Source organism: Macaca thibetana, chromosome X (genome assembly GCF_024542745.1).
Source record: "Macaca thibetana thibetana isolate TM-01 chromosome X, ASM2454274v1, whole genome shotgun sequence".
In the NCBI taxonomy this organism is placed as follows: Eukaryota; Metazoa; Chordata; class Mammalia; order Primates; family Cercopithecidae; genus Macaca; species Macaca thibetana.
Window position 1 is genome coordinate 144,433,756 of NC_065598.1, and position 20,609 is coordinate 144,454,364.

The following is a 20,609-nucleotide window of genomic DNA, read 5'->3' on the forward strand; positions in this document are numbered from 1 at the left end:
ATCTGTGTGTAAAGTGAAGATCCTGTTATATAAAGGCACCGCCACGACAAGGTATGGCCAGCAACACAGTGACATTGTGAACCCTCGGCCATCAATGCTAGCACCACAATTGGCACTCAGCGAGCAGCTCCAGGTAATTTTTTTTTTTTTGAGACGGAATCTCCCTCTGTCGCCCAGGCTGGAGTGCAGTGGCGCGATCTCGTCTCGCTACAAGCTCCGCCTCCCGGGTTCACGCCAGTCTCCTGCCTCAGCCTCCTGAGTAGCTGGGACTACCTGCGCCTGCCACTACGCCCGGGTAAGTTTTTGTATTTTTAGTAGAGACAGGGTTTCACCGTGTTAGCCAGGATGGTCTCGATCTCCTGACCTGTGATCCGCCCGCCTCGGCCTCCCAAAGTGCTGGGATTACAGGCATGAGCCACCGCACCTGGCCAGCTCCAGGTAATTTTTAATGAGCAGAGGCAGGATGTCTGCGGGGCTTCCTAAAACCCAGCACCTGCTCGAGTATCTCCTGGGCATTTTTCCAGGGAGGTGTGTTAGGCTGAAGTCTTTATCATGCAAGCCAAAGATGTCGGAGGGGGTACTCGACTGCAAAGAAACAAAAAGGACGGAGACCATGAAGACTCTTTTGTGCAGTCAGAAAATTACTCATTTTGTGACACATTTATTGACCGGCACATATTCTGCCCAAATGCTCGCCTCTATGTGCGCTGGTCTGCGTAGTCTGGGTATGCCTGGGGCCATCGCTAGCTGGCATGTACTGTGATGTGCGGTGGCTGTGGGGGCAATGGTGGTGCAGAGCTAGGGGATGGGGGAACATGGCCATGGAGACAACAGGCTGTGCAGCCCCAGCAGCCACTAGGGTCACCGGCACCCAGAGATGGCAAAAGGGCAGCACGCCAGGCGCAGGAAGTCCTGTGGTCTCCATGGCAAGGGTACTGGGGGACGCTGTGGGAAGGGCCACCACAGGCCTGTAAGAATTCATCTGGGTGGGAGATCCGGGGACAGAGAGGAATGGCTGCGCTGCAGGCCCAGGGACAGCGGCCACCGGAGTGACGTGAGCCTGGCTGCCCTCTGACCACTCGCCGGCTGGCTGGGTCACTGGAGTGTTGTCACTTGCCATGGCAGGATCGGGCACCATCACAGGACTTGCTGGTAGAGCAGAGACACTTCTGATTTGGGTGTTGGGACCCACCGCTTCCTGGTGTTGCGGTGTGACCTGATCATTCTCATTCGGAGATGTGTGATTTTGTTGCTCAGTGTCTGCTGGTGCCAGACAGGATCCAGCAGCTTCTGGCTTGTCCTCCTCCTGATGTCCTGGTGCAGACTTGACGCCCACTCTTCTCTTCATCCTCACGAGGAGGTGAGGGGAGTCTCTTTGAAAGTAGGGATGGCAGTAGAACTCTAACTATGAGTCAAAGTTTAAATAAAGAAAAGGAAACTGCAAGTCACAAGGATGAACTGCAACTCCCAACCATCTACGCCCCTGTGCAAGAGAACTCTACTGGCCCAGGAGGACTTTCTGGAAAAGGTCCCAGTCCCCAAAGGAAGCTGGGGACTCGCGTTCACATCATCAAGGTTTACCAATTTGTGGCGGGCCTTTCCGTCTTGGAAAAAGCCTCAAAATGGCAGATTAGGGTGGCCACGGCCGGCGGAAAGGGTCTTTGAAGTTGCAGACCAGGAGGAAAGATGATTCTGGGCCTCCCCCACAGTGTCAGCTGGCAACAGAATGCACCCCGGCTGGGCTGGAGGTCCTGGGCACTGGCTCTTCCACAGCAGGGGCCCCACCTACCAAGGGCAGCAGGAGCGTCTGCACCTCCTGTGCCAGGCGCCCTTCAGCGCTTCAACTTGAGCACTTCTCCGACACCAGCTAGGGTGATAGTGGTACAAATACCAGACTCCCCTGGCCTGCTCACCTCACAGGGTAAAGCGCTATGGAGTCAGGCGGACACAGCAACCACCAGAGGACATGGCTGGTCCCGGGTAGGAGGACATGCAGATACGGCTACTTAGCACCTGTGATATTTTACACACTCCAGAGGGGCCGGCACCATCCTCAGCCCTCTCCCCACATTCACTCTTAGTTCATGTCACCTCCACCCGGAGGGAGACATAGGCCCACAGTGATGGCCCCACACCCTGCCTGAGGTCGCCCACTTCCCAGGAGGCAGTCCTGGGACTTCCACCTGACCGGGACCCAGAGCCCACAGACTTAACCCCTCCAGAGGCTTGTCGTTCATTACCTTATTCAAGATGGAGACCGGCCTTTGTGCGGGGAAAACGTGGGTGAGGGTCCTGAAAGAGCATTGACGCCGTTTTCGGAAGCCATACAAGTTTAGCTGGCGGAAGAAGCTCTTTATTGAATCCGTGGCAAACACTTTGTGTGTGACGTCCCTTTCGAGAATCTCCTTTTCAAAGAGTTTTTGATTGATCACTATAGAAGCCCCTCCTTCATCCCACCAGATGGATGAAAACTGATTGCTGCTGACCAGTCTCCACAGTTTCTGCGGAAAAGGGAGGGAGAGGAGATTGTCTTCTCCCTGAGGCGGGATGTCACCATCAGGGCGCGGCCTTCTGAACGAAGCCTCCTCGGCCAGAGCTTGGAAAGCGATTTCTTCTGTCAGCAGCCTGAAGTTAGGGCTCCCAGTGGACACTGGGTCATCCCAGGCAGGGGAAGGATCTGCTGGGTGAAGGTAGGTCTCTGAGTGCAACTGGGGAGGAAAAGGCACCCTGTCCAAGCCATGACCCTGTCCTCTCGAATTTCTTTCTTCACAGAGAGCCACACTCAGTGATGGCTTGTCCTCCATCTGGCAAACTTGCTAGTGCAGTGTGGCCAGCAGCACCCCTTGGCAGTCATGTAACCAGCCCCACGACATCACAAACGGGCTCTGACTGCTGGGGGGATGACATCTCCACAAACCCAGCAAGTTATGTAATAAAGGGCCAAGGCAGACAAGTAGCTGCCCATCTGCCCGTGCACATTCTAGTCCTCACAGTCATTTCAATGGGAAAGACGACACTAGTACACAGGAGTGTCGAGGGGCCCTGCCACACCTTAGGTGCAGACCTGGAGCGGTCCCCTTGTCCCAGAGCTCCTGAGCCAGGCAGAACCACAGCAAAGCCCTGGCTCAGGAAGGTCAGAGCTCACCGTCTGAGTCATGAGCCCACAGACACCAGCACGACTGACCCTTTGAAGCACAGAATAAAGGGTAGGATGGTGCCCACGGGTCAGGCTGTAGCCACGCCCCCCTTTCTACCCTGTCCTAGCCAGCGGCAGCAATGTGCTCCATACAGATCCACCTAACACACCCCCCACTGTCGGTCCCCAGCACGCAGATGCCCGAAGGCCACTTACGCAAATGGCTTAGCTGACTGCCCCACCAGCGTCGCCATGCAGTCCAGTGGCAAGTCGGAGGCTGCCTTCTTCCCGCCTCTCCTTGGCCTGCATGTGTCCCCCCACCAAGCAGAGACACTCTTCTACACCCCGGCTCTCTGCGGTCACATCGTGGTGGGGCATGCAGCTGTTGGCCTTCGAGCATGTCTTGTTTTCCTTGGCCAGTGTCTCCAGAGAAACGCACGTGGGTTTGTGCCCAGAGGTCCATCTCTGCAACAGTTGTTCCTTTGGGATGTGATGCTAGGAGGTCACGGGAGAGGCGTCCCTCCAAAGCAGTGTCTGTGTCACACACTGTCCCCACACACAGGGCCACCTCTCTACAGATTTCCCTGACTCAATTCTGGGCACAGAGCTCAGGGACCTTCCAGAGACTTCCACAAACCAGTGATGCCTCCACGCTTGAGACATCCTGACCCCAGGGCCTAAGACGCACTGGCTCAGGGGGTGACGGTGAGGGGTCTGCAAACAGACTGCTGATGCTGGTGTCTCGACCCGGCCGCTGCCAAGCTGTGTGACTTGGGCACGTCACTTAACCTCTCTCAGCCTCTGTCTCCTCCTGGGGATAAGAGTAGTAGCACCTGCTTCCCAGGGCTGTGAGGATCCAGTGGGACGAATAGGAACTAGCAAGGCACCTGGCAGTTGGGTCATAGCTACTGTTGTCACTTCACAAGGCATTTTCTTGAACAGCAAGTCGGAAATCTCATGAGCCTAAGGCAGAATCCACCTGTGGCCTCTGGTTACAACCCACAGGACTGAAAATCCTTCCAGCCACAGCAACTGGTGGATTTCCTCATCAATTGCCGCAAGTCATGAGCTCAACCCCACTTGAGTTTCAGTTCAGGCAGAACTCTAGAGACAGCTAGGGCTAGCTAGACAGCAATTGCAGAGCCTTTTGTTGCAGCATGAGCAGTCCTCAGCTGTTGACATGACTGGGGAGCAAACGAGGGCCAGCAGCAGTAAAAGGACAGTGTCTGCTGCAGACTGTCTTAGCACCCGAGGAACACTCCAGAAAGCCTCCTAAGCAGTAACAAGTGTGGCACGGTGTAGCCCAGCCAACAGTGGCATCTGCGCAGCGTCCCCTCCTTCCCGCTACCCCATATATCCCTGGGAGCTGTGCGCTCAAGGACTCATTCTAAAGGCTGTGTCCCAGCAGCCGCCAGCCTCACTCGGCTGCCTGTGCCAGCTGGAGATTTCTTTCCTCTGAGGCTGGCTGAGAGGGCCATTCCAGTTCCTGGGCCATCCAGCAAATAAGATACACATCGTGCACATGTAAAACGAGGAACCAGTTTATTGAACAGCTTAAGAGAGCAAAAATAGTGGCTTTCGCTACATTTTTTTACACACTGAGCAGGAAAGGCTAAACCATCCTGCTCCCCCGTACCCCAAAAAGAGCAGGCTTGCTGGAGGCCAGTGCCAGGGGCGGAGTCATGTTCGCAGCAGAGTTGAATTAACCCCAAGTATGCCGGCGAGCAGTTGGTCGTGTTAAAACGCCACACTCTTCTCCTGGCTGAGAAGATCAATACTCATTTTTTACCCTTTTTTCAGCATAGGACCTATTTGTTTTCGGGAAGGAGGATGTTAAACTTGTAGCCTCCGGCACACGGCAGAACCTGCAGTGCTTGGAGAAACGGCACGCACACGTGAAAACATCGTGCCTACCCCAAAGCGTTCTTGTTGCTGGCAGGAGGGAAGCCTGAGACTTTCCCAAGCATAATCGTGACCCGCGTGGCCATTTCTGCTCTCAGCAACATTCTCCAGTGTTCCGGCTTCAAGCAGCGCTTGTCAGGTTTTAGGCTAGCCACTATTCTGAGAACGTCAGAAAAGCATGGACCATCTCTTGCTTGGCTTTGCTGTTCTGGCAATAGCAGCTACTACGTACCTGCATGAGTTCCAGGGCAGAAGTGGCAACGTCCCAGGAAGGCATGGCACCCCACTGGGGCGGGGTGGGTGTGCCACGGGTGTCCACTTCTGCAGCAGAAGGCATGTGCCTACAGCACAAGCTTGTAAAAAAATACTTGAACAGAATATGCTGTACAGAACTAGGGGTTAACACCGCATATGAAGATGCTAAAACATTTGTATAAATACTCTGTATACAGGCATGGAGTCACTCCCGCAGAAAGGGCTCATCGGTGAGGCTATGAAAAAGTGCTGTCAGCATGCCCAAAGAGAAACTACTTCCACCGTAGGAACAGAAAAAAGGACTGTGCTGTGTCTAAACACGTGGTGCATCAGAGACATAGTTACAGTTCCTACTGACTGCGCCAGCTACGACCTGGGAGTGCTAAGGACCTGGGAGTGCTGAGAGAGCTGCAGGAGGTCAGCCCCGTAGAGAAACATTTCTAAACAACACTTTTGATTGGGATTTCAGCACCGTGTAGACAGATGTTCCTTTTGTGGACCTGGTAAGCAGCCATCCCCCGGTGGGTCTGACGAGGAAGAGGGGTACCTGGGGCCCCTCCCAGACAGATGGAAATCCCGCCCCTGTTCTCACACTCTTCCTGGCATCCACATCTGCTGGCACACACCCCTGTCACCTGCCACTTCCACGTCCCGTCGTGGTGAGTGGCTGATAGGCGCAGGATGCAAACAAGGCATGAGATGGACGTACCTGGAGACCCAGCTCCAGTACTGGTTCTGGTTTTGTGGGGTGAACGAGGGGGCAGAGGAAGGTGGAGAGAGCGCGTCGCAGTCCACTTTAGCTCTGTCCCCGGAAGTGGCATCTAATCTGGCATTTCGATATTTAATTTGGGAGGTGGGAGCACATACTTCCCAGGGCTCTGGGTAATGACCACCCTGGCCTTCTTTCGAAACATGGGTGCGATTTTAGGAGGCTCCGGAACTGGGGTCTCTTCGGTTTCTTCATTATCTTCGTGATGGAGATCATAGGAAATATTTCCATATTCTCGTAGAAATGGGAAGATTTCAAGCAGAAACTGACAGAAATCTTTGCGGATACCAAACCACCCTGAAAAATAAGAATTTTTTGTTTCACACACGAGCTCAACTGACCTTCCTGTTAACTTTCTTTCCATAACAAGAAGTTTCACTCCTACAACGTCATAATATACTTTATCCAGACTCCTGAGTCACAAAGCCTGAACAGGGCTTGAGTACCCAAAATGGGGGAGAAGTACAAATGCTAGCTCTGTGGTTCTCTGAGTGAGGTTCCCGGACTGGCAGGGACAGCGTCCCCGGGGTCTATTTAGGGATGCCATTCTCGGGCCCCAGCCCAGACTTCCAGAAACTGAGTCGGGCTAGGGTGGACTCCAGCGGTCCCCTTTTTCTGGCCCTTTTGGGATTCTGCTGGGTGCCCAAGTTTGAGAACTACTGCTCCAGGGAGTCTCAAAATATCTGCGGTGCGTAGACTATGGTGTCTTCCGCTAATCTTCTCCAGCCAGGATAAACTCATGGATGACAGTGCCACCCAAAAACACGATTTCCATCACCCTCTAGAATCTGCGAGGGCAGTAGTCATGCATGGGTCCTGGCCAGGAGGGGGCCTGAACTCATGGAGCCACCTTAAAGCCACTTTCCCAGTCCCAATGCTACTGGAGTGTCAGCTCGGTGCAGGCCCTCCCTGCTCCCGGCGGGGCAGAGGCACAAACAGCAAGCATAGCCTGGGCTGCTGGGCTGCAGTGAGGCCCGGCCCCCAAACCCACTGGCTTTCCGAAGGGCAGTGCTCTGGGCTTCCATGCCATGGAGCTCACAGCCTCGCCAGGAAGGCACCCTCTGCAGAGATCATTTTGGCAGTGTCTGCCTCAGCAAGCAGATGGAGGGGAATAGAGTACTAGCAAGGCAAGACAGGCAAGGCTCAGGTGATGGCAGCAAGGATATGGGGGAGGCAGAGGGGCCAACAGGGACCTAGGATGAATCCCAGGGTTTGGGTGGGAGATGTGGATTTTCCATCAAACCCTCACAGGCCTGGGAAAAATCTATCTTGATCCCCATTTTGCAGAGGAGGGAACGGGATCTCTGAGAGGTTGCCTGCCTTGTCTGGTTCTACCTCAAATGGCAGCGTGCGCTGCGAGAAAAGTCCCAGTGCAGGCCAGCGGAACACCGGAGTTATGGCATGCCCTTCCCTTAGAGGGTCCCAGAATTTCCTCAGCCCTCGCTTTCCCACACAAGCTTCTAAATTGGGGCCCTCGGAGACTCATCCCTTCCTAGACTTCTATCCATCCCCCACCCCATGGTCCCACCCCACACACACACCAAGGACTTCTCAAATGCTGAGTACATACAGTGGTTTCCTCCCTTCTGTCCAAATGTGGTTGCCATCAGCGTGATCAACGAGAGCCAAAGGGGGACAAAAATCGGGATGCAGGAGAAGGCGTTGTGGCCATCCAGTTTGTGAACCAGCAGAATCTAAAGAGACATAGTCCCTGTTGATGCCAACATCGAAAACGGATAGAGGTGGAAGCCAGACCTCATTAGGCAGCTCCTCCCCACCACCCCACCCCCGCATGGGCTCCCGGAAGAGGGAACATCAGCACCGCAGGAAAAGGCAGGAAACCACCCATCCACGGGTAAAACTCCAAATGAGCTTTTATGTCCCTCTTCAGAGCTCAGCAGTAGCCTCTCCACTTGAAAAGTTCGCAATGCCAGCAGTTTTATGGCAAACTCTTCCCAGTGTTTGTTCTAAGGAGTCAACAGCTCCCATTCTAGAATTCTCCATGTGACTCCAATACATAAATCCGGCATCCAACTCTGCTTTTCCAAAGTGGAAACTGGAGCCATACAGAGGCACCATGGCTAAAAACGGTGCACTCTTCTCCCTGCCAGGCCCACGCACTGCCCCCAAGAGAAAGGAAGGATGCTTTCCTTTCTCCAAATCTCCCTCCCAGAGATGGCCGTGTTCTCTCCCCTCTCCTGGAGTGGGCTCACTGTGAGCTTGACGGACAGAGGCTGCCTTTCCAGGGGTGCAGAATCCTGTCAGGGGAAGCGCAAGCTTCCGGGGCTGAAGAGGCTTCCCGTGGAACACTTACCTCAAACGTAAGAAGGGGCACGACGATGGTCATCCAGCTCAGGGCCATGGTTATGTGTGTCCTGCGCTGCTCGGCAATCACATCCATAGAGCGCAAGAACAAGACGGACCACACGATGTAGTAGAGGACCACCAGGCACAGAAAAGACATGAGAATCCACAGCGGGACACACACAACCTGGGAGTGGGGGAGAGAAGAAGTCTCTTTAGAGCTTCCCACCCGGCCTCTGATGGAAGGCACCTTTAGCACCTTGCTGTGTCTCTCCAGTTAAGGCGGTCCCTCCCGCGAGCTGAATAAGGACGTTCTACCTCCCAGGACTGCTGCGAGGATCGCTCAGGACGGAAAAGGTATGGTATGTTCACTATGGGGCCTGCTGCCACCGTTTATGACACAAACGCTCAGTGAGTCCTCAGTCCGTCTTCTTTTGGGTGACAGACAGCCCTGCATCTGGCTCCGCAGCCTCTACTCTTCCAGAGGCCCACCCTCTCACACTCGCTCAGGCTCCCCCAGGCTCTGCTGCCATCACAGCTTCCCAGGAAACGGGACACAGCTGTCACCCTGTGCACACACACAAGATCTCACCACAACAGACTCTCTTCACAGCCAACATTCCCACAACCTGCTGAGGGTACTTTGGCAACACAAATGGGAAAGGGCTCCCCGGAAAGTGTGGCTGCCTGGGCTCCTAAGGATCCCTAACCTCACCCCTACCAAGTTAGTGAACTTGACAGGTTGATGCTGGATACAGGTTGATGCTGGATACAGGTTGATGCTGGATACATAGGGCTGCCGGGTCCCTGCCTCCACGGCAAGGGTGCATTCCAAGTATGTTGCTGTCGTACCAGGTAGACCTTGTCTCATCCACACACAAGCCCAGAGGATGAGTTCTGGGGATGCCACTTGGCCAAGGCTCCCCTGTGACACGTCATCGCCCTCCTGGCCTGCCCCCTGGGACGACACTTCTCTGTTCTCCCTTTTTATTAATTATCTATCATACAGCAGGAAAAGTGACTGTCTTCCTTTAGTGTGCGTTCCCTGAGTATTCACACAAGTGTAGATTCGCACAGCCATAGACAGGATGCGGAAGAAGTCTGTCACCCTGCAAAACTCTCTCGTGCTGTCCCTCCACTATCACACTGTCCCACCATTAGCCCGGCAAACACTGATCTGTTCTCCGTCACTGTACTTTTGTCTCTGCTGGAACTTTATGTAGATGACATCGCGAGACAAGACTGTTGAGACTGGCTTCCCGCCATCCACATAATGCCTCTGAGATTCATCCAAATTGTTCCCTCCCTGTATCCACAGGTGGACCCTCTCATTGCTGAGTGGTATTTCATTGTATCGATGCCTACAGTTTGTTTACCCAGCCCTCCGCTGCGGATGGTTTCCAGCCCTTGGCTATCACAAACACGGTGGCTACAAACACTAGAGTGTGGGTTTCTACCTGGCTGCGCCCTTTCACTTCCTAGGGTAAATACTTAGGTGTGGGGCAGCCACATCCCAGGGTAAATGTGCTTTTAACTGCATGAGAAACTGCCAAATCATTTTCCACAATGCCTGTACCATCTGCCTTCCCCCCAGTGACACTGGAGTGTCCCAGTTCCTCTGCATCCTCCTGGGCACATGCCCTTGTCAGTGTTATTGAGTTTCGTCATTCTGAAGCCATGTGTTTCGGGCCCTCATCCTGGTTGTAGTTTGCCTTCTCTAACCTGTAATGACATTGAGCATCTTTTCCTGTGCTTTTTCCCCATGCATATATCCCATTTGCAAATTGTCAACTCTTTTGCCAATTTTTAAAGTAGGTGTTTCTTTTTGCATTTTTGAGTTTTTAAGAGTTCTCTGTATGTTCTCGGTACAAGTCAGTGTTTTGATGTGTGCTTTGCAAATATTTTCTCCCAGTCTGTGGTCTGTCTTCATTTCAATTTTGAGGAAGTCCAAATTTATGATTTCTTTCTCATATGGACTATATTAACAGTGCCATTTCTAAGTACTCTTTGCCTAATTGCAAACCCCAAAGATTCTGTCCTATGTTATTTCCTAACAGATCTATAGTTTCACATTTTCTTTTAGATCTATGATTTGAGTTGGCATAGGAATTTTACCCCTCCTGACCAGCCTGGAGTTTTTGATCGTAGGTTTTTCTGCAGAGTCTATGCACAGCCTTTCTTCCCCCTTCCCCGTTCTGTGATGAGATTCTCCTTTTTACTGAAGTTCCTTCATGGGTGGAATGTTAGATCTCAATAGCCTTCCTTCTTGTCTCTCGCTCACTATGGGAAACATGTACTCAAACTGCTTCATCAACTGGGATCTACAGAGGATGAAGGGCAGAAAAAATCTTTCTTCTCATTTGTGGAAAGCACTAAAAATTACTAATCATTTTTTTTTCCCTGACAGTATCTTATACTAAAAACTTTGGTCTTGTTTGGACATGTTTCCTCCATGTCACAACAGAAACAGTTTTGAACCCAGTGACCATTCTCCAGATACAGCACTGTGAAGTTGAGGATGAGTGGCTGAATAAAAACAAAGGCTTTGGGCAGAAGAGATTATTCCCATCTTTAAGTATGGAGTGTATTTAGCTTCCCTTCGTTTCTTCTCTGCTCCCAATTCTTTACTGTACTTTTTACTTTTTAAAGGTAACTATATTTAATACATAAAATATATTGTATGCAAAATTATACATCAAACAACAGAGAAAATAAAACTGAAACAAAAACACTAGCATGACCTTACCTCCCAGTGGCAATAGAACTCTTCTGCCTTTAGTCTCCATCTTTTTTCCATGCATTTAATAGTGGAAACTATACTGTGTTCTCTAATTTCTGTCTTGCCACTTATCTTTCTGTCTCTGCATCCATCCACCCATTTATTCACGGTTAATTTCAACCAAATGCCCAGTAACTGAAGTCACAGTTTAGAAGCATGACAGATGCCACCACCAGCAAGAGTGTAAATGGGTACGGCTTTTTTTTTTTTTCTAGTGAGACAGGGTCTTGCTACATTGCACAGGTTAGTCTCGAACTCCTGAGCTCAAGTGATCAGCTCACCTCGGCCTCCCAAAGTGCTGGGACTATAAGTGTAAGCCACTGCGCCTGGCCAGGTATGGCTTTTGGAAAAGCAAGTTGGCAGTGTAGTATATGTATATAGGAATCTCAAACAGTTCCCAACCTGTAGCCCAGTAACACTATTTCTGGACTATTTCCTAAGAAAACAACCAAAAAAAAAATTAAGGCAAAAATTTTAATGCATAAACATATACACTGCAGCATGATTTAAAATCATTCAGTACTGGCAACAATGGAAATACCATATTTTAGAAATAAGAGGATGGTTTGATACATGCACTTGAAGAATATTTTGTATCAATTAAACTTTAGAAGTCATGTTTATAAAGACCTTTTATTAACATGATAAAATGTTTATGATACAACATTAAAACAAAAAAATCAGGATACAAAACGGTACACACAGTTATATCCCAACTGTTTGTATAAAACACAGACATAAAAAACACTAACCATGTTATCTCCCCATAGTGGGATTATGGGTGACTATTAGGTTATTATTTCTGCTTGTCTGTCTTTTTCAAGCTTTCTACAGTGAATATAAATTACTTTTATAATAAAAAAAGAAGTTTATTTAAGCATTTTAAAAGTTACATACAAGCCAAGGCCAGTGGATGATCTTGTCCAGTCTTAAGGCAATGAATATAAACTGGAGAATGTTGACAGAACACAGGATTTCTAACTAAAAATGAAGAGAAGAATCAGTTAAACAAAGTATAATTTGCATTTAATATTGCAGTAATTTGGTTAACACACTAAAAGACAATACACATTATAATACAGTGTAACTTGTATAATATTATGTTGCACTGGAAACTCCTGATTTTCGGTACCAGAGGGGCACGGCAGTATTACGGCAAGGGGAAATATGGCTCGGCCTGCTGCCTTGCCCCTCTGCTGCCTTGCCCTTTGTGGCCTGAGGCCTGAGCACAGATGAGAACCTTGTTTCCAGGTTCGCTGGGAACACAGGCTAACTGCAATAGACCACTAAGCTTCCTTCATGCCCCTACCAACAATACTGTCTATTCAAAACCATCCTTGTGCGTCCTTCTTCTCATACCTCAGATTTGCCCTTGGATCCCACCCTTTCCTTTCAGGCTCCTTGAGGACCTTGTCACATCAAGCCATCAATTATAGATTCTTTACTGTATCTTTAACCCCACCTATTCCATTGATCCCTCCTAGCAGCACAGAAATAACTCCTTCTCATTAAAAACAAAAAACCCCAAACCAGATAAACCCACCCCATCCTTTGATCCAAGACCCCTCTTAGCCTCAGGTTTCTCTCTGTGAGACAGTAATGAATATGCAAGCCCCTACTATCTCATTTACCATTCCCAGCTTCCTCCATTGTGATCTGGCCTCCACCCCCCATGACCATCAGTAGACAGCTTTCATCAAAGTCACCAATAACCAGGAGACAGCAAAAACACTTCAGCTGGCATCCTACTGATACTGTGGATGAGTCTTTCCTGTTTGCTCCCCTCCTCCTGGCCTTCTAAGATCCCACCATGCAGTCTTGGAGCCCTCTGGAGTGCTCTGGTAATTCCTTCTGTCTCCTTTTCCCCCTCCTTAAATGGTGATGCTCCCCAGAGCCACAAACAGTCTTCTCTCCCCATTAGGGAGACAGACACAAGAACACACATATTTTCACTCACCTGCTGCACCCTGGACTGGGGGAGAAGAAATTTCAACCAGACCCTTGGCTTCCATTATTACCTCCTTAATGGTGAGTTCTCTCATCTCTCTCCAACTTAGCCTTCCTGCTGCATAGCAAACCCAGCTGTGCATATGCCACTCGGCTCTCCTAGAGGCACCTCAAATGAAGCCAGTCCCAAACAGAGGTCATTATCGCCTGCACTTAGAACCTTATCTCTTCTCTTTCTATAGCCTCCCATGTCACTTTGAGGCACAACAGTGGTCTCATTTGTCAAGCCATGAGCCCGGGAATCACCCTGTATTCTTTTTCCTACACTGTTGCATTCAGTCACCACATCCTGTCCACTGTAGCGTCCAGACTTCTCCTGAATCCCGTGCCCACTTTCTATGCTGATGATGACTGCCTAGTGAGGCCTTCTTCCTCACCATCCCCTACCACTGCAGCAACCCCTTACTAACCTCCTGCCTCCAGTTCAAATGCCCTGCAGGCTGCTCCTCACTCTGGTAAAGTACATTCTTGCCCACAAAATCGAAATCTGGGACCGGGCCCAGAGCTTCCCAAAGTTCTCAGTACATAGGTACATGAGGAATTTAGTAATTCCTCCATAGACCTCTAGGCCAAAAGAAATCCCTAATGTGGCTAGGAATGTCAACCGTTGCATTGATTTAAGTAATTACGTCTAACCTAGTAAGTATTTCTAAGTAGCCACTTGAAAAAATAATTCATATAAATCTAAAGAAAAATGTTAATATTATTCTTAAATAACCAAAACTAATTCCCAGTGGGATGCGTGTGACTGTCAGGTAGCTCACCATTTCCCACGCCTTGGAATCAGACAAGGTGCTCCCACTCTTGTCACCTGTTCTTCACCTGGATTTTCACACAGCACTAGCCTTCTGAGTTTTCAAAGCAGCTGCCGAAAACCCAGCTTCTTAAAGATACGACATCACTGAAAGGAATGTAGTGTGGCCTAAAAATAAACCTGTAAACTATTTCAAGCTAGTAGTTTGTATGGTGTCCCAACAAATGTCAGGTATTACTGTTTTCCTCAAAATGTCCACTATCCCCTGGTGCCCTGCGAGTGCACTGGGGTGCCTGGGGCACTTCAGCACATGCTCTGCAGGCTGAGGATGTGGCCCCTATTTGGCCCAATCCCTCTGTAGAGGCTCCCTCTCATCTCAACTCCCACAGTTCCTTCCTTTCCACCTTGTGCTCCCGTCGGATCTGAACTGCCACAGTCCACTCAGCTGATGGAGTGTTTCCTGCCTCTAGGCTTCAATGTGTCCCAAAAATGCCATCCCTTTCCTCCCGACACAGGGCTCCCTGGCAGACCCTCAACTCCTCCTTCCCATCTCTGCATGAACCTACTCCAAACCACCCCCTCACCAACATAGGTACTGTTCTTGCGTCACAGGAGGAGGGAGCTCAGCTCCTGGTATGTTGTTTCTTCCAAGGGCAGGAATGCCAAGAGTGTGAATGTATGAAAGACTTACTTTCTGCAATTCAGGCCCAATGCAGTCCTAGCCCTTGTATAGTTGTCCCTCGGTATCTGTGGGGGATTGGTTCCAGGACCCCCCATGGATACCAAAATCCATGGATGCTCAAGTCCCTGATATAAACTGGGAATTCTAGGGAGGGTGAAAGTGGACCATCAGATACTCTCTCTCCATAGCTCGCTCCTACCTACCAGTCATACCCATGCTGTGGCCTTTCCACCAGCATGAAAATCAGGGAATAGCTCCCCTTGTTCAAGGCCAAACCCTTCCTGGTGCTCCGGGTCCCATTCTCCCTGAGTCCCACAGGGCCTTGCTCCATCACCATCCCTCTGTCTAGGTACCTTCCCCTCACGCCTATACCTGGGGTCCAGGCTTATATGCCTGACCCACCCTACGGCTGCTATGTTTACTTCCTAAGCCAACTGCGGTCTTCTTCCTTCACTCTTTATCCACACAGCTCAAAACCAGGCATCTACAGCCTCTAGTTCTCCCCTTAACCCATCAGTATTCAGCTTTGGGCCCTCAGCTTCTGTGCAGTTATGTAGTTATGTGCCCAGGCTTTAGAGTTGGGCCGACTCAAATGGAATCCTGGTTCTGCCCCTTCGCATGTGGCCATGAACAAATGACTTATCTTCTCTGGACCTACCTCACAGGGTTGTGAATAGTTAATAAGAAAACTACTGCATGTGATGTGCCTAGCACAATGCCTGGCACACAGTAAGTGCTCAATAAACATTATCTGCAATTATTTTCATTACTACTATTACTAGTCCTGGTATTTTATTCATCTGCATATCCCCTATGCTTAGGGAAAAAGGACTTGGCATCCAGTAAATACTTGATAAATGTTTATTGAATGAATAAACAAACACATGGGCACATCAGTATAAGCTAACCAGAGAGCAGGGGAGGTGCTAAATCATGGGGTCTGAGGTGGGGAGATGGTCAGTTTTGAGTGTCAACTTGGCTGGGCTATAGTACCCAGTTATTTAATCAAACACTAAGCTTGGTGTTGCTATGAAGGTACTGACTTTGAATAAAGGAGACTACCCTCCATAGCATGGGTGGGCCTCACGCAATCAGGTGAAGGCCTTAAAAGCAAAAACTGTGGTTTCCTGGAGAGGAAGAAATTCTGTGCCAGGACTGCAGTGTCAACTCCTCTTAGGTCTCCAGCCTGTTCACCTGCCATGGAGATTTCAGACTTGGCAGCCCCACAGTAATGTGAGCCAGTTCCTTAACTCTCTTTATACGTACATCTGTATCTAACCTATCAGTTCTGTTTCTGTCTGATACAGGATATGAAGCTGAGAGAAGGCTGATGTCCTGGGTGAAAAGCTAGTGTTCTAAGTGAAGAAAGAAAAATGGTTATTTCCATTGTCTTTTGTTGCCTTGTTGTCTCATGATGTAGAGTTGTTAATGATCAAACTCTTCCTAACAAAGGGTAAAAAAACTGACATCTGAATAACTGAGCAAAATATTTTACTTTTGAAAACATTCTTTTTTTTTTTTCTTTTTAAGATGGAGTTTCACTCTATCACCCAGACTGGAGTGCAATGGTGCAATCTTGGCTCACTGCCACCTCCACCTCTTGGGTTCAAGAGATTCTCCAGCCTCAGCCTCCCAAGAAGCTGGGATTATTGGCACGTGCCACCACACCCGGCTAATTTTTGTATTATTAGTAGAGATGGGGTTTCACCACGTTGGCCAGTCTGGTCTCGAACTCCCGACCTCAAGTGATCCGCCTGCTTTGACCTCCCAAAGTGGAAAACATTCTTAAATATATGAAATCTCACCTCTAGTGACCTGTCATGTCGAAAGCCCCAAACACAAGCTGCAACAGACACCGGGGAAACAAAGAACAGCGGCATGAAGACCAGGAGCCAGAAATGGCTTCCTCTCTCGATTCTGTCACAGACCAGAACTTCAAACATCAACAAGAGCAAGTGGATGCCCACTGCAATCAACATGGCTTTAAACTCCACACACGTTTCTCCTTCTGCTCTAAAAAGGGAGAGAAGAAGAAAACACCCTCATTTCAGAATCTCCATTATAAGCAAGCAGTTCAGGGCAAATACCAACTTATACTGATACTTTGAATTTGACTTGAAAATTTGACAAAAGTAAGGGAAATCAGGTAGAAAGCTAACTTAAACCTAAGCTTTGGTAGGCAATCTCTGAAACATCGAAGAACTACTACATAATACCAAATGAACATTACAACCAAACCAGAATTTAATGTTTTAACTGTATAGGCATATTCTCAAAAGTAATAGCCAGTTATTTCCCTGACAATGTACATAAACACTTCTGTTCACATCTTTAAATTCAACAACGAGTTACTTCCAAGAGTATTCAAGCTGATTTGCTTCTGCTGCTAAAACCAGGCAAATACCCCTTAAGTCTCACGATCCTCATTTTTCAATGAATTAAAAACCATGTAAACCATCCTTCACACAATATTATAAAAATAACTCTAGTTCTATGAACAAGTGCCGGTTATATTTAAACAAGATGGTAGTAACTATTGTTAGGTGCTATTTTAAAATGCAAATAAAACATATAAATGATTTTCATTTTCCTTTCTATTCCATTAAGATACATTAACACCTGCAGATGAAAGAGAAAGAAGAACAAGAGTTAAAACTGTTCTCAAACAAAATCAGTTTAATTAGTTAAGTATCATACACAATAACCTTAACAGATCTACAATTGAGCAATGGTAAGGCCAGCAATCAGGAAAAGGCTCCATAATGCATTTGAAAGGCCTACAATGTTTATTCAAAATACAGATGAACATTTATGATATGCATGTATTGTGGGTGATAAATACACCAGAAGTTAGATCACAGAGAAAATGCTATCAGAGGTTATTCCTGTAGGACCCAACCGTGTTCCACTGGTTAATGTTAACACGAGAATGACCACGCCTGTACATTCCTTATTCAACCCCACATACACAATTCCTTTCCTTGCTCCAAGCATCTTAAATAAGACCAACAAAGAGAAGTTTGAATATATTCTAAATATCAATTAGTAGAACCTAAATGTTTATTTAACTTTGCATTCTTTGAGAAGCAAACATTAGATTATCTGAAATAGCTCATTAAAAAAAGAAAACATATACAGCCACACAGGTCATCAATCTTTCAAAACAAAATCTAAGAACTTTGAAACAGCTATACATGAATGTTCCTCACCTGCCAAGGCTCTCTGTGTAACTGTTTTACAGTTCTTAGACATGTATGTGATATGGAATTTACAGGATCTGAATCATTTTTATATTTAGTAAACAAAAATTTAAAAAGTTGATGTAGTGGCTGGACGTGGTGGCTCACACCTGTAATCCCAGCACTTTGGGAGGCCAAGGTGGGTGGATCACCTGAGGTCAGGAGTTTGAAACCAGCCTGGCATGGTAAAACCCTATCTCTACTAAAAATACAAAAAATTAGCCGGGCATGGTGGCAGGTGCCTGTAATCCCAGCTACTCAGGAGGCTGAGGCAGGAGAATCACTTGAACCCGGGACGTGGAGGTTGCAGTGGGCTGAGATCACGTCATTGCACTCCAGCCTGGACAACAAGAGCGAAACTCCGTCTCAAAAAAAAAAAAAAAAAAAAAAAAAGTTTCAACTTTACACTTTTCCCACACGAGCAGCTGCCTTCTGGGAATTCCTGTACTCCTCATCTTCCCAGTGAAGGTTCATAATAGCCTCCCAGTCTTAAGTCCCCCTTTTCCCTTTATGTAGTTACAGTCTCTGTGGCAGAGAAGGGAAAGTTTCTTGCAGGTCCCAGCAACACCAGGCTGCATGCTGGTGTGAGCCAACTCCCAAGAATTTGGGCCAGCAGAGGTATCCAAGAGCAGGGAGGGCAAGAGTTGGAAACAGTAAAGGGTACTCCTCTCCCCTGCCCCCAAAGGCTCTGCTTTCCTTCTTGGCATCCAACCCTTGACTTTCCTCATTCCCCAGCTGCTGTCTGAGGGACTCATGGTCTCCTGGCCAAGCCACCTCCCTTACACTACTAATAGTCCTAAAGCTCTGGGACTACGAGGGTGGGACAATGGGAGCCCTAGCTTCAAAACTGAATTGGAGACAGATCTTTCATGACCAAACATAATATGAGTGTCTTTTCCTAAAAACAGGGTGGTTTCATGCTGCTTAGTCTAGTATGGCATACCAGTTCTGTATTTTGGGTACATTTTGGATTATACAGGCATTTGTGAGCTGGCTGGCAACTTACCCCCCAAATGGCACTGCTTTTGTAAGAAACTACATACCAAAGACCAAATTTTCAAAAACACAGAAGAGATCTGTTAGCTTATACTATAGTTCTAAGACCCCAGATAGGCAGAAAATAAAATGGTCCTTACTTCATCAAAAGTGAGAAAAGTCAAGATATTGCTCCCTCATGCTAGAGACCAATGAGTTGTATAAAGCAGTATTACCGATATTGAGGATTTCGTGCCCAGACTCCAGTTCCAACTGAGGCTCCAACAATGACCATTAACTTCCACAGCCATATTGGAGCAAAGACAGCCCAGTAACTCCACTGTATGATGCCATCCAAACGAAGGGCCAGCAGCACAGAGAACAGCAGCAGACAGGCATAGATGAGGAATTTACTAGGAGAAAAGTAAAACGATTAAAGAGGATTCACTTTCACAAATATGTGATACTGAAATGGGGAGCAATAAGAGCCATATTTGTCAGCATGTAAAAGGAGTCACTAGCTTAACCAATCATTTATTGAAAAGGTCTATGGGGCAGACATAATGTGTTAGGAATAAGAGAAACATAAAGAAGTCTAAAATAAGTCTCCTGCTTTCCAAGGCTTCCTCATAGAAGGAAGACCACACAGAAACATATAATACAGCATGATGTTTGTGATGAGAGCTTGGAAGAGGAAATACAGATTGTGTCTGAGGCACTCAGAAGCAGAGAGGTGGTGACCCTGGAGCTGGTTCCAGAGGGCAAGCAGAAACCTGCCAGGCAGGAAAGGAAGTGAGATGAGGAAGTATTCCAGGCAGATGGAACTAGCTATACCAAGACACAGAGACTGGAAAAGGCTGATGTGCTCTGAAAATGGTCAAGTTCTATCACTGACTGATTCTATTTCTAAAAAGGCAGCCATCTGTCATATTCATATGGCATGAACATTTTAGTATATGTATTATACTTTCTATGAATGAATAAATTACACATATACACATGCTCACGTCTCATATAAAAGGGAATCGCTACTGAAGATGTCCTTGAAATAATTAGAAATTATACTCTTGAGGACCTCTATTTCCAGCCTTGATTTAATAATGGGAATATAATTTACCTTCCCGCCTAAATAAGAAACTTGATACCATCTACAAAAGAACAGTTTTCAGACATTGACAACAGGCAGTGGAGAACAGGTGAGAGGGAGGAAACAAAGGAGGTAAACCCCACTATTGCCGCAGTTTGCAGATCAGAGGCAGCTTCCAGGCTGCAGCAAGAAAGTAGTTAAAACTCAACCCTGTCAATAACTATATTAAATATAAATGGCCAACTGAAAGACAAAGATGATCGGATTGGATTAGTAAGCAAGGCACTATATGCTGTCTATAAGAATCCCACTTTATCTATCTATAAAGACACAGACAGATTAAAAGCAAAAGGAAAGAAAAAGTTATACCAAATAAACACTAACCAAAAGAAAGCTGGAATGACTATATTAACATCTGTTTAAGTCTTCCATTGCTGCTATAACAAATTACCACAAACTTAGCAGCTTAAAACAACGTAAATTTATTATCTCACAGTTCTATATGATAGAAGGCCAGATGAGCTTGGTTGGTTTCTCTACTCAGAATCTCACAAGGCTGAAATAAAGATGTCGGCTGGTGGAATGCTTATCAGGGGACTCTGGCAGAATCCACTTCTAAGCTCATTCAGGTTGTTGGCAGAATCCAGTTTCTTGTGGTTGTAGGACTGAGGTACGTGTCTCTCTGCTTGCTGTCACCCTGCAGTTGATCTTAGATAGTAG

General features: G+C 47.8%; 3 protein-coding genes across 4 annotated transcripts in view; all 3 read right to left on the reverse strand.

Moving 5' to 3' along the window:
* The window catches only part of IDS (iduronate 2-sulfatase), a 308,093-nt gene that overhangs the window by 140,720 nt on the left and 146,764 nt on the right, over window positions 1–20,609 (reverse strand). The window lies entirely within an intron of this gene.
* On the reverse strand, window positions 624–4,280 carry LOC126945291 (heat shock transcription factor, X-linked-like). Its single transcript, XM_050775196.1, is given in 3 exon segments — window positions 624–733; window positions 736–1,405; window positions 2,241–4,280. Coding segments are annotated over 3 exon segments (1,269 nt in total). The 5' UTR covers window positions 2,805–4,280; the 3' UTR covers window positions 624–698.
* The window catches only part of TMEM185A (transmembrane protein 185A), a 33,492-nt gene continuing 17,544 nt past the window's right edge, over window positions 4,662–20,609 (reverse strand). Inside the window, exons 2-7 of one of the 2 annotated variants that reach the window (XM_050775200.1) lie at window positions 19,039–19,215; window positions 16,394–16,601; window positions 12,043–12,126; window positions 8,377–8,553; window positions 7,633–7,756; window positions 4,662–6,359 (exon numbers count right to left, since the gene is read on the reverse strand). In XM_050775200.1, the coding sequence (XP_050631157.1) occupies window positions 6,115–6,359; window positions 7,633–7,756; window positions 8,377–8,553; window positions 12,043–12,126; window positions 16,394–16,601; window positions 19,039–19,215 (1,015 nt within the window). In that variant the 3' untranslated portion in view covers window positions 4,662–6,114. Of the gene's footprint in view, window positions 6,360–7,603; window positions 7,757–8,376; window positions 8,554–12,042; window positions 12,127–16,393; window positions 16,602–19,038; window positions 19,216–20,609 lie in introns of both variants that reach the window. The other variant, XM_050775199.1, reaches the window with a different exon arrangement.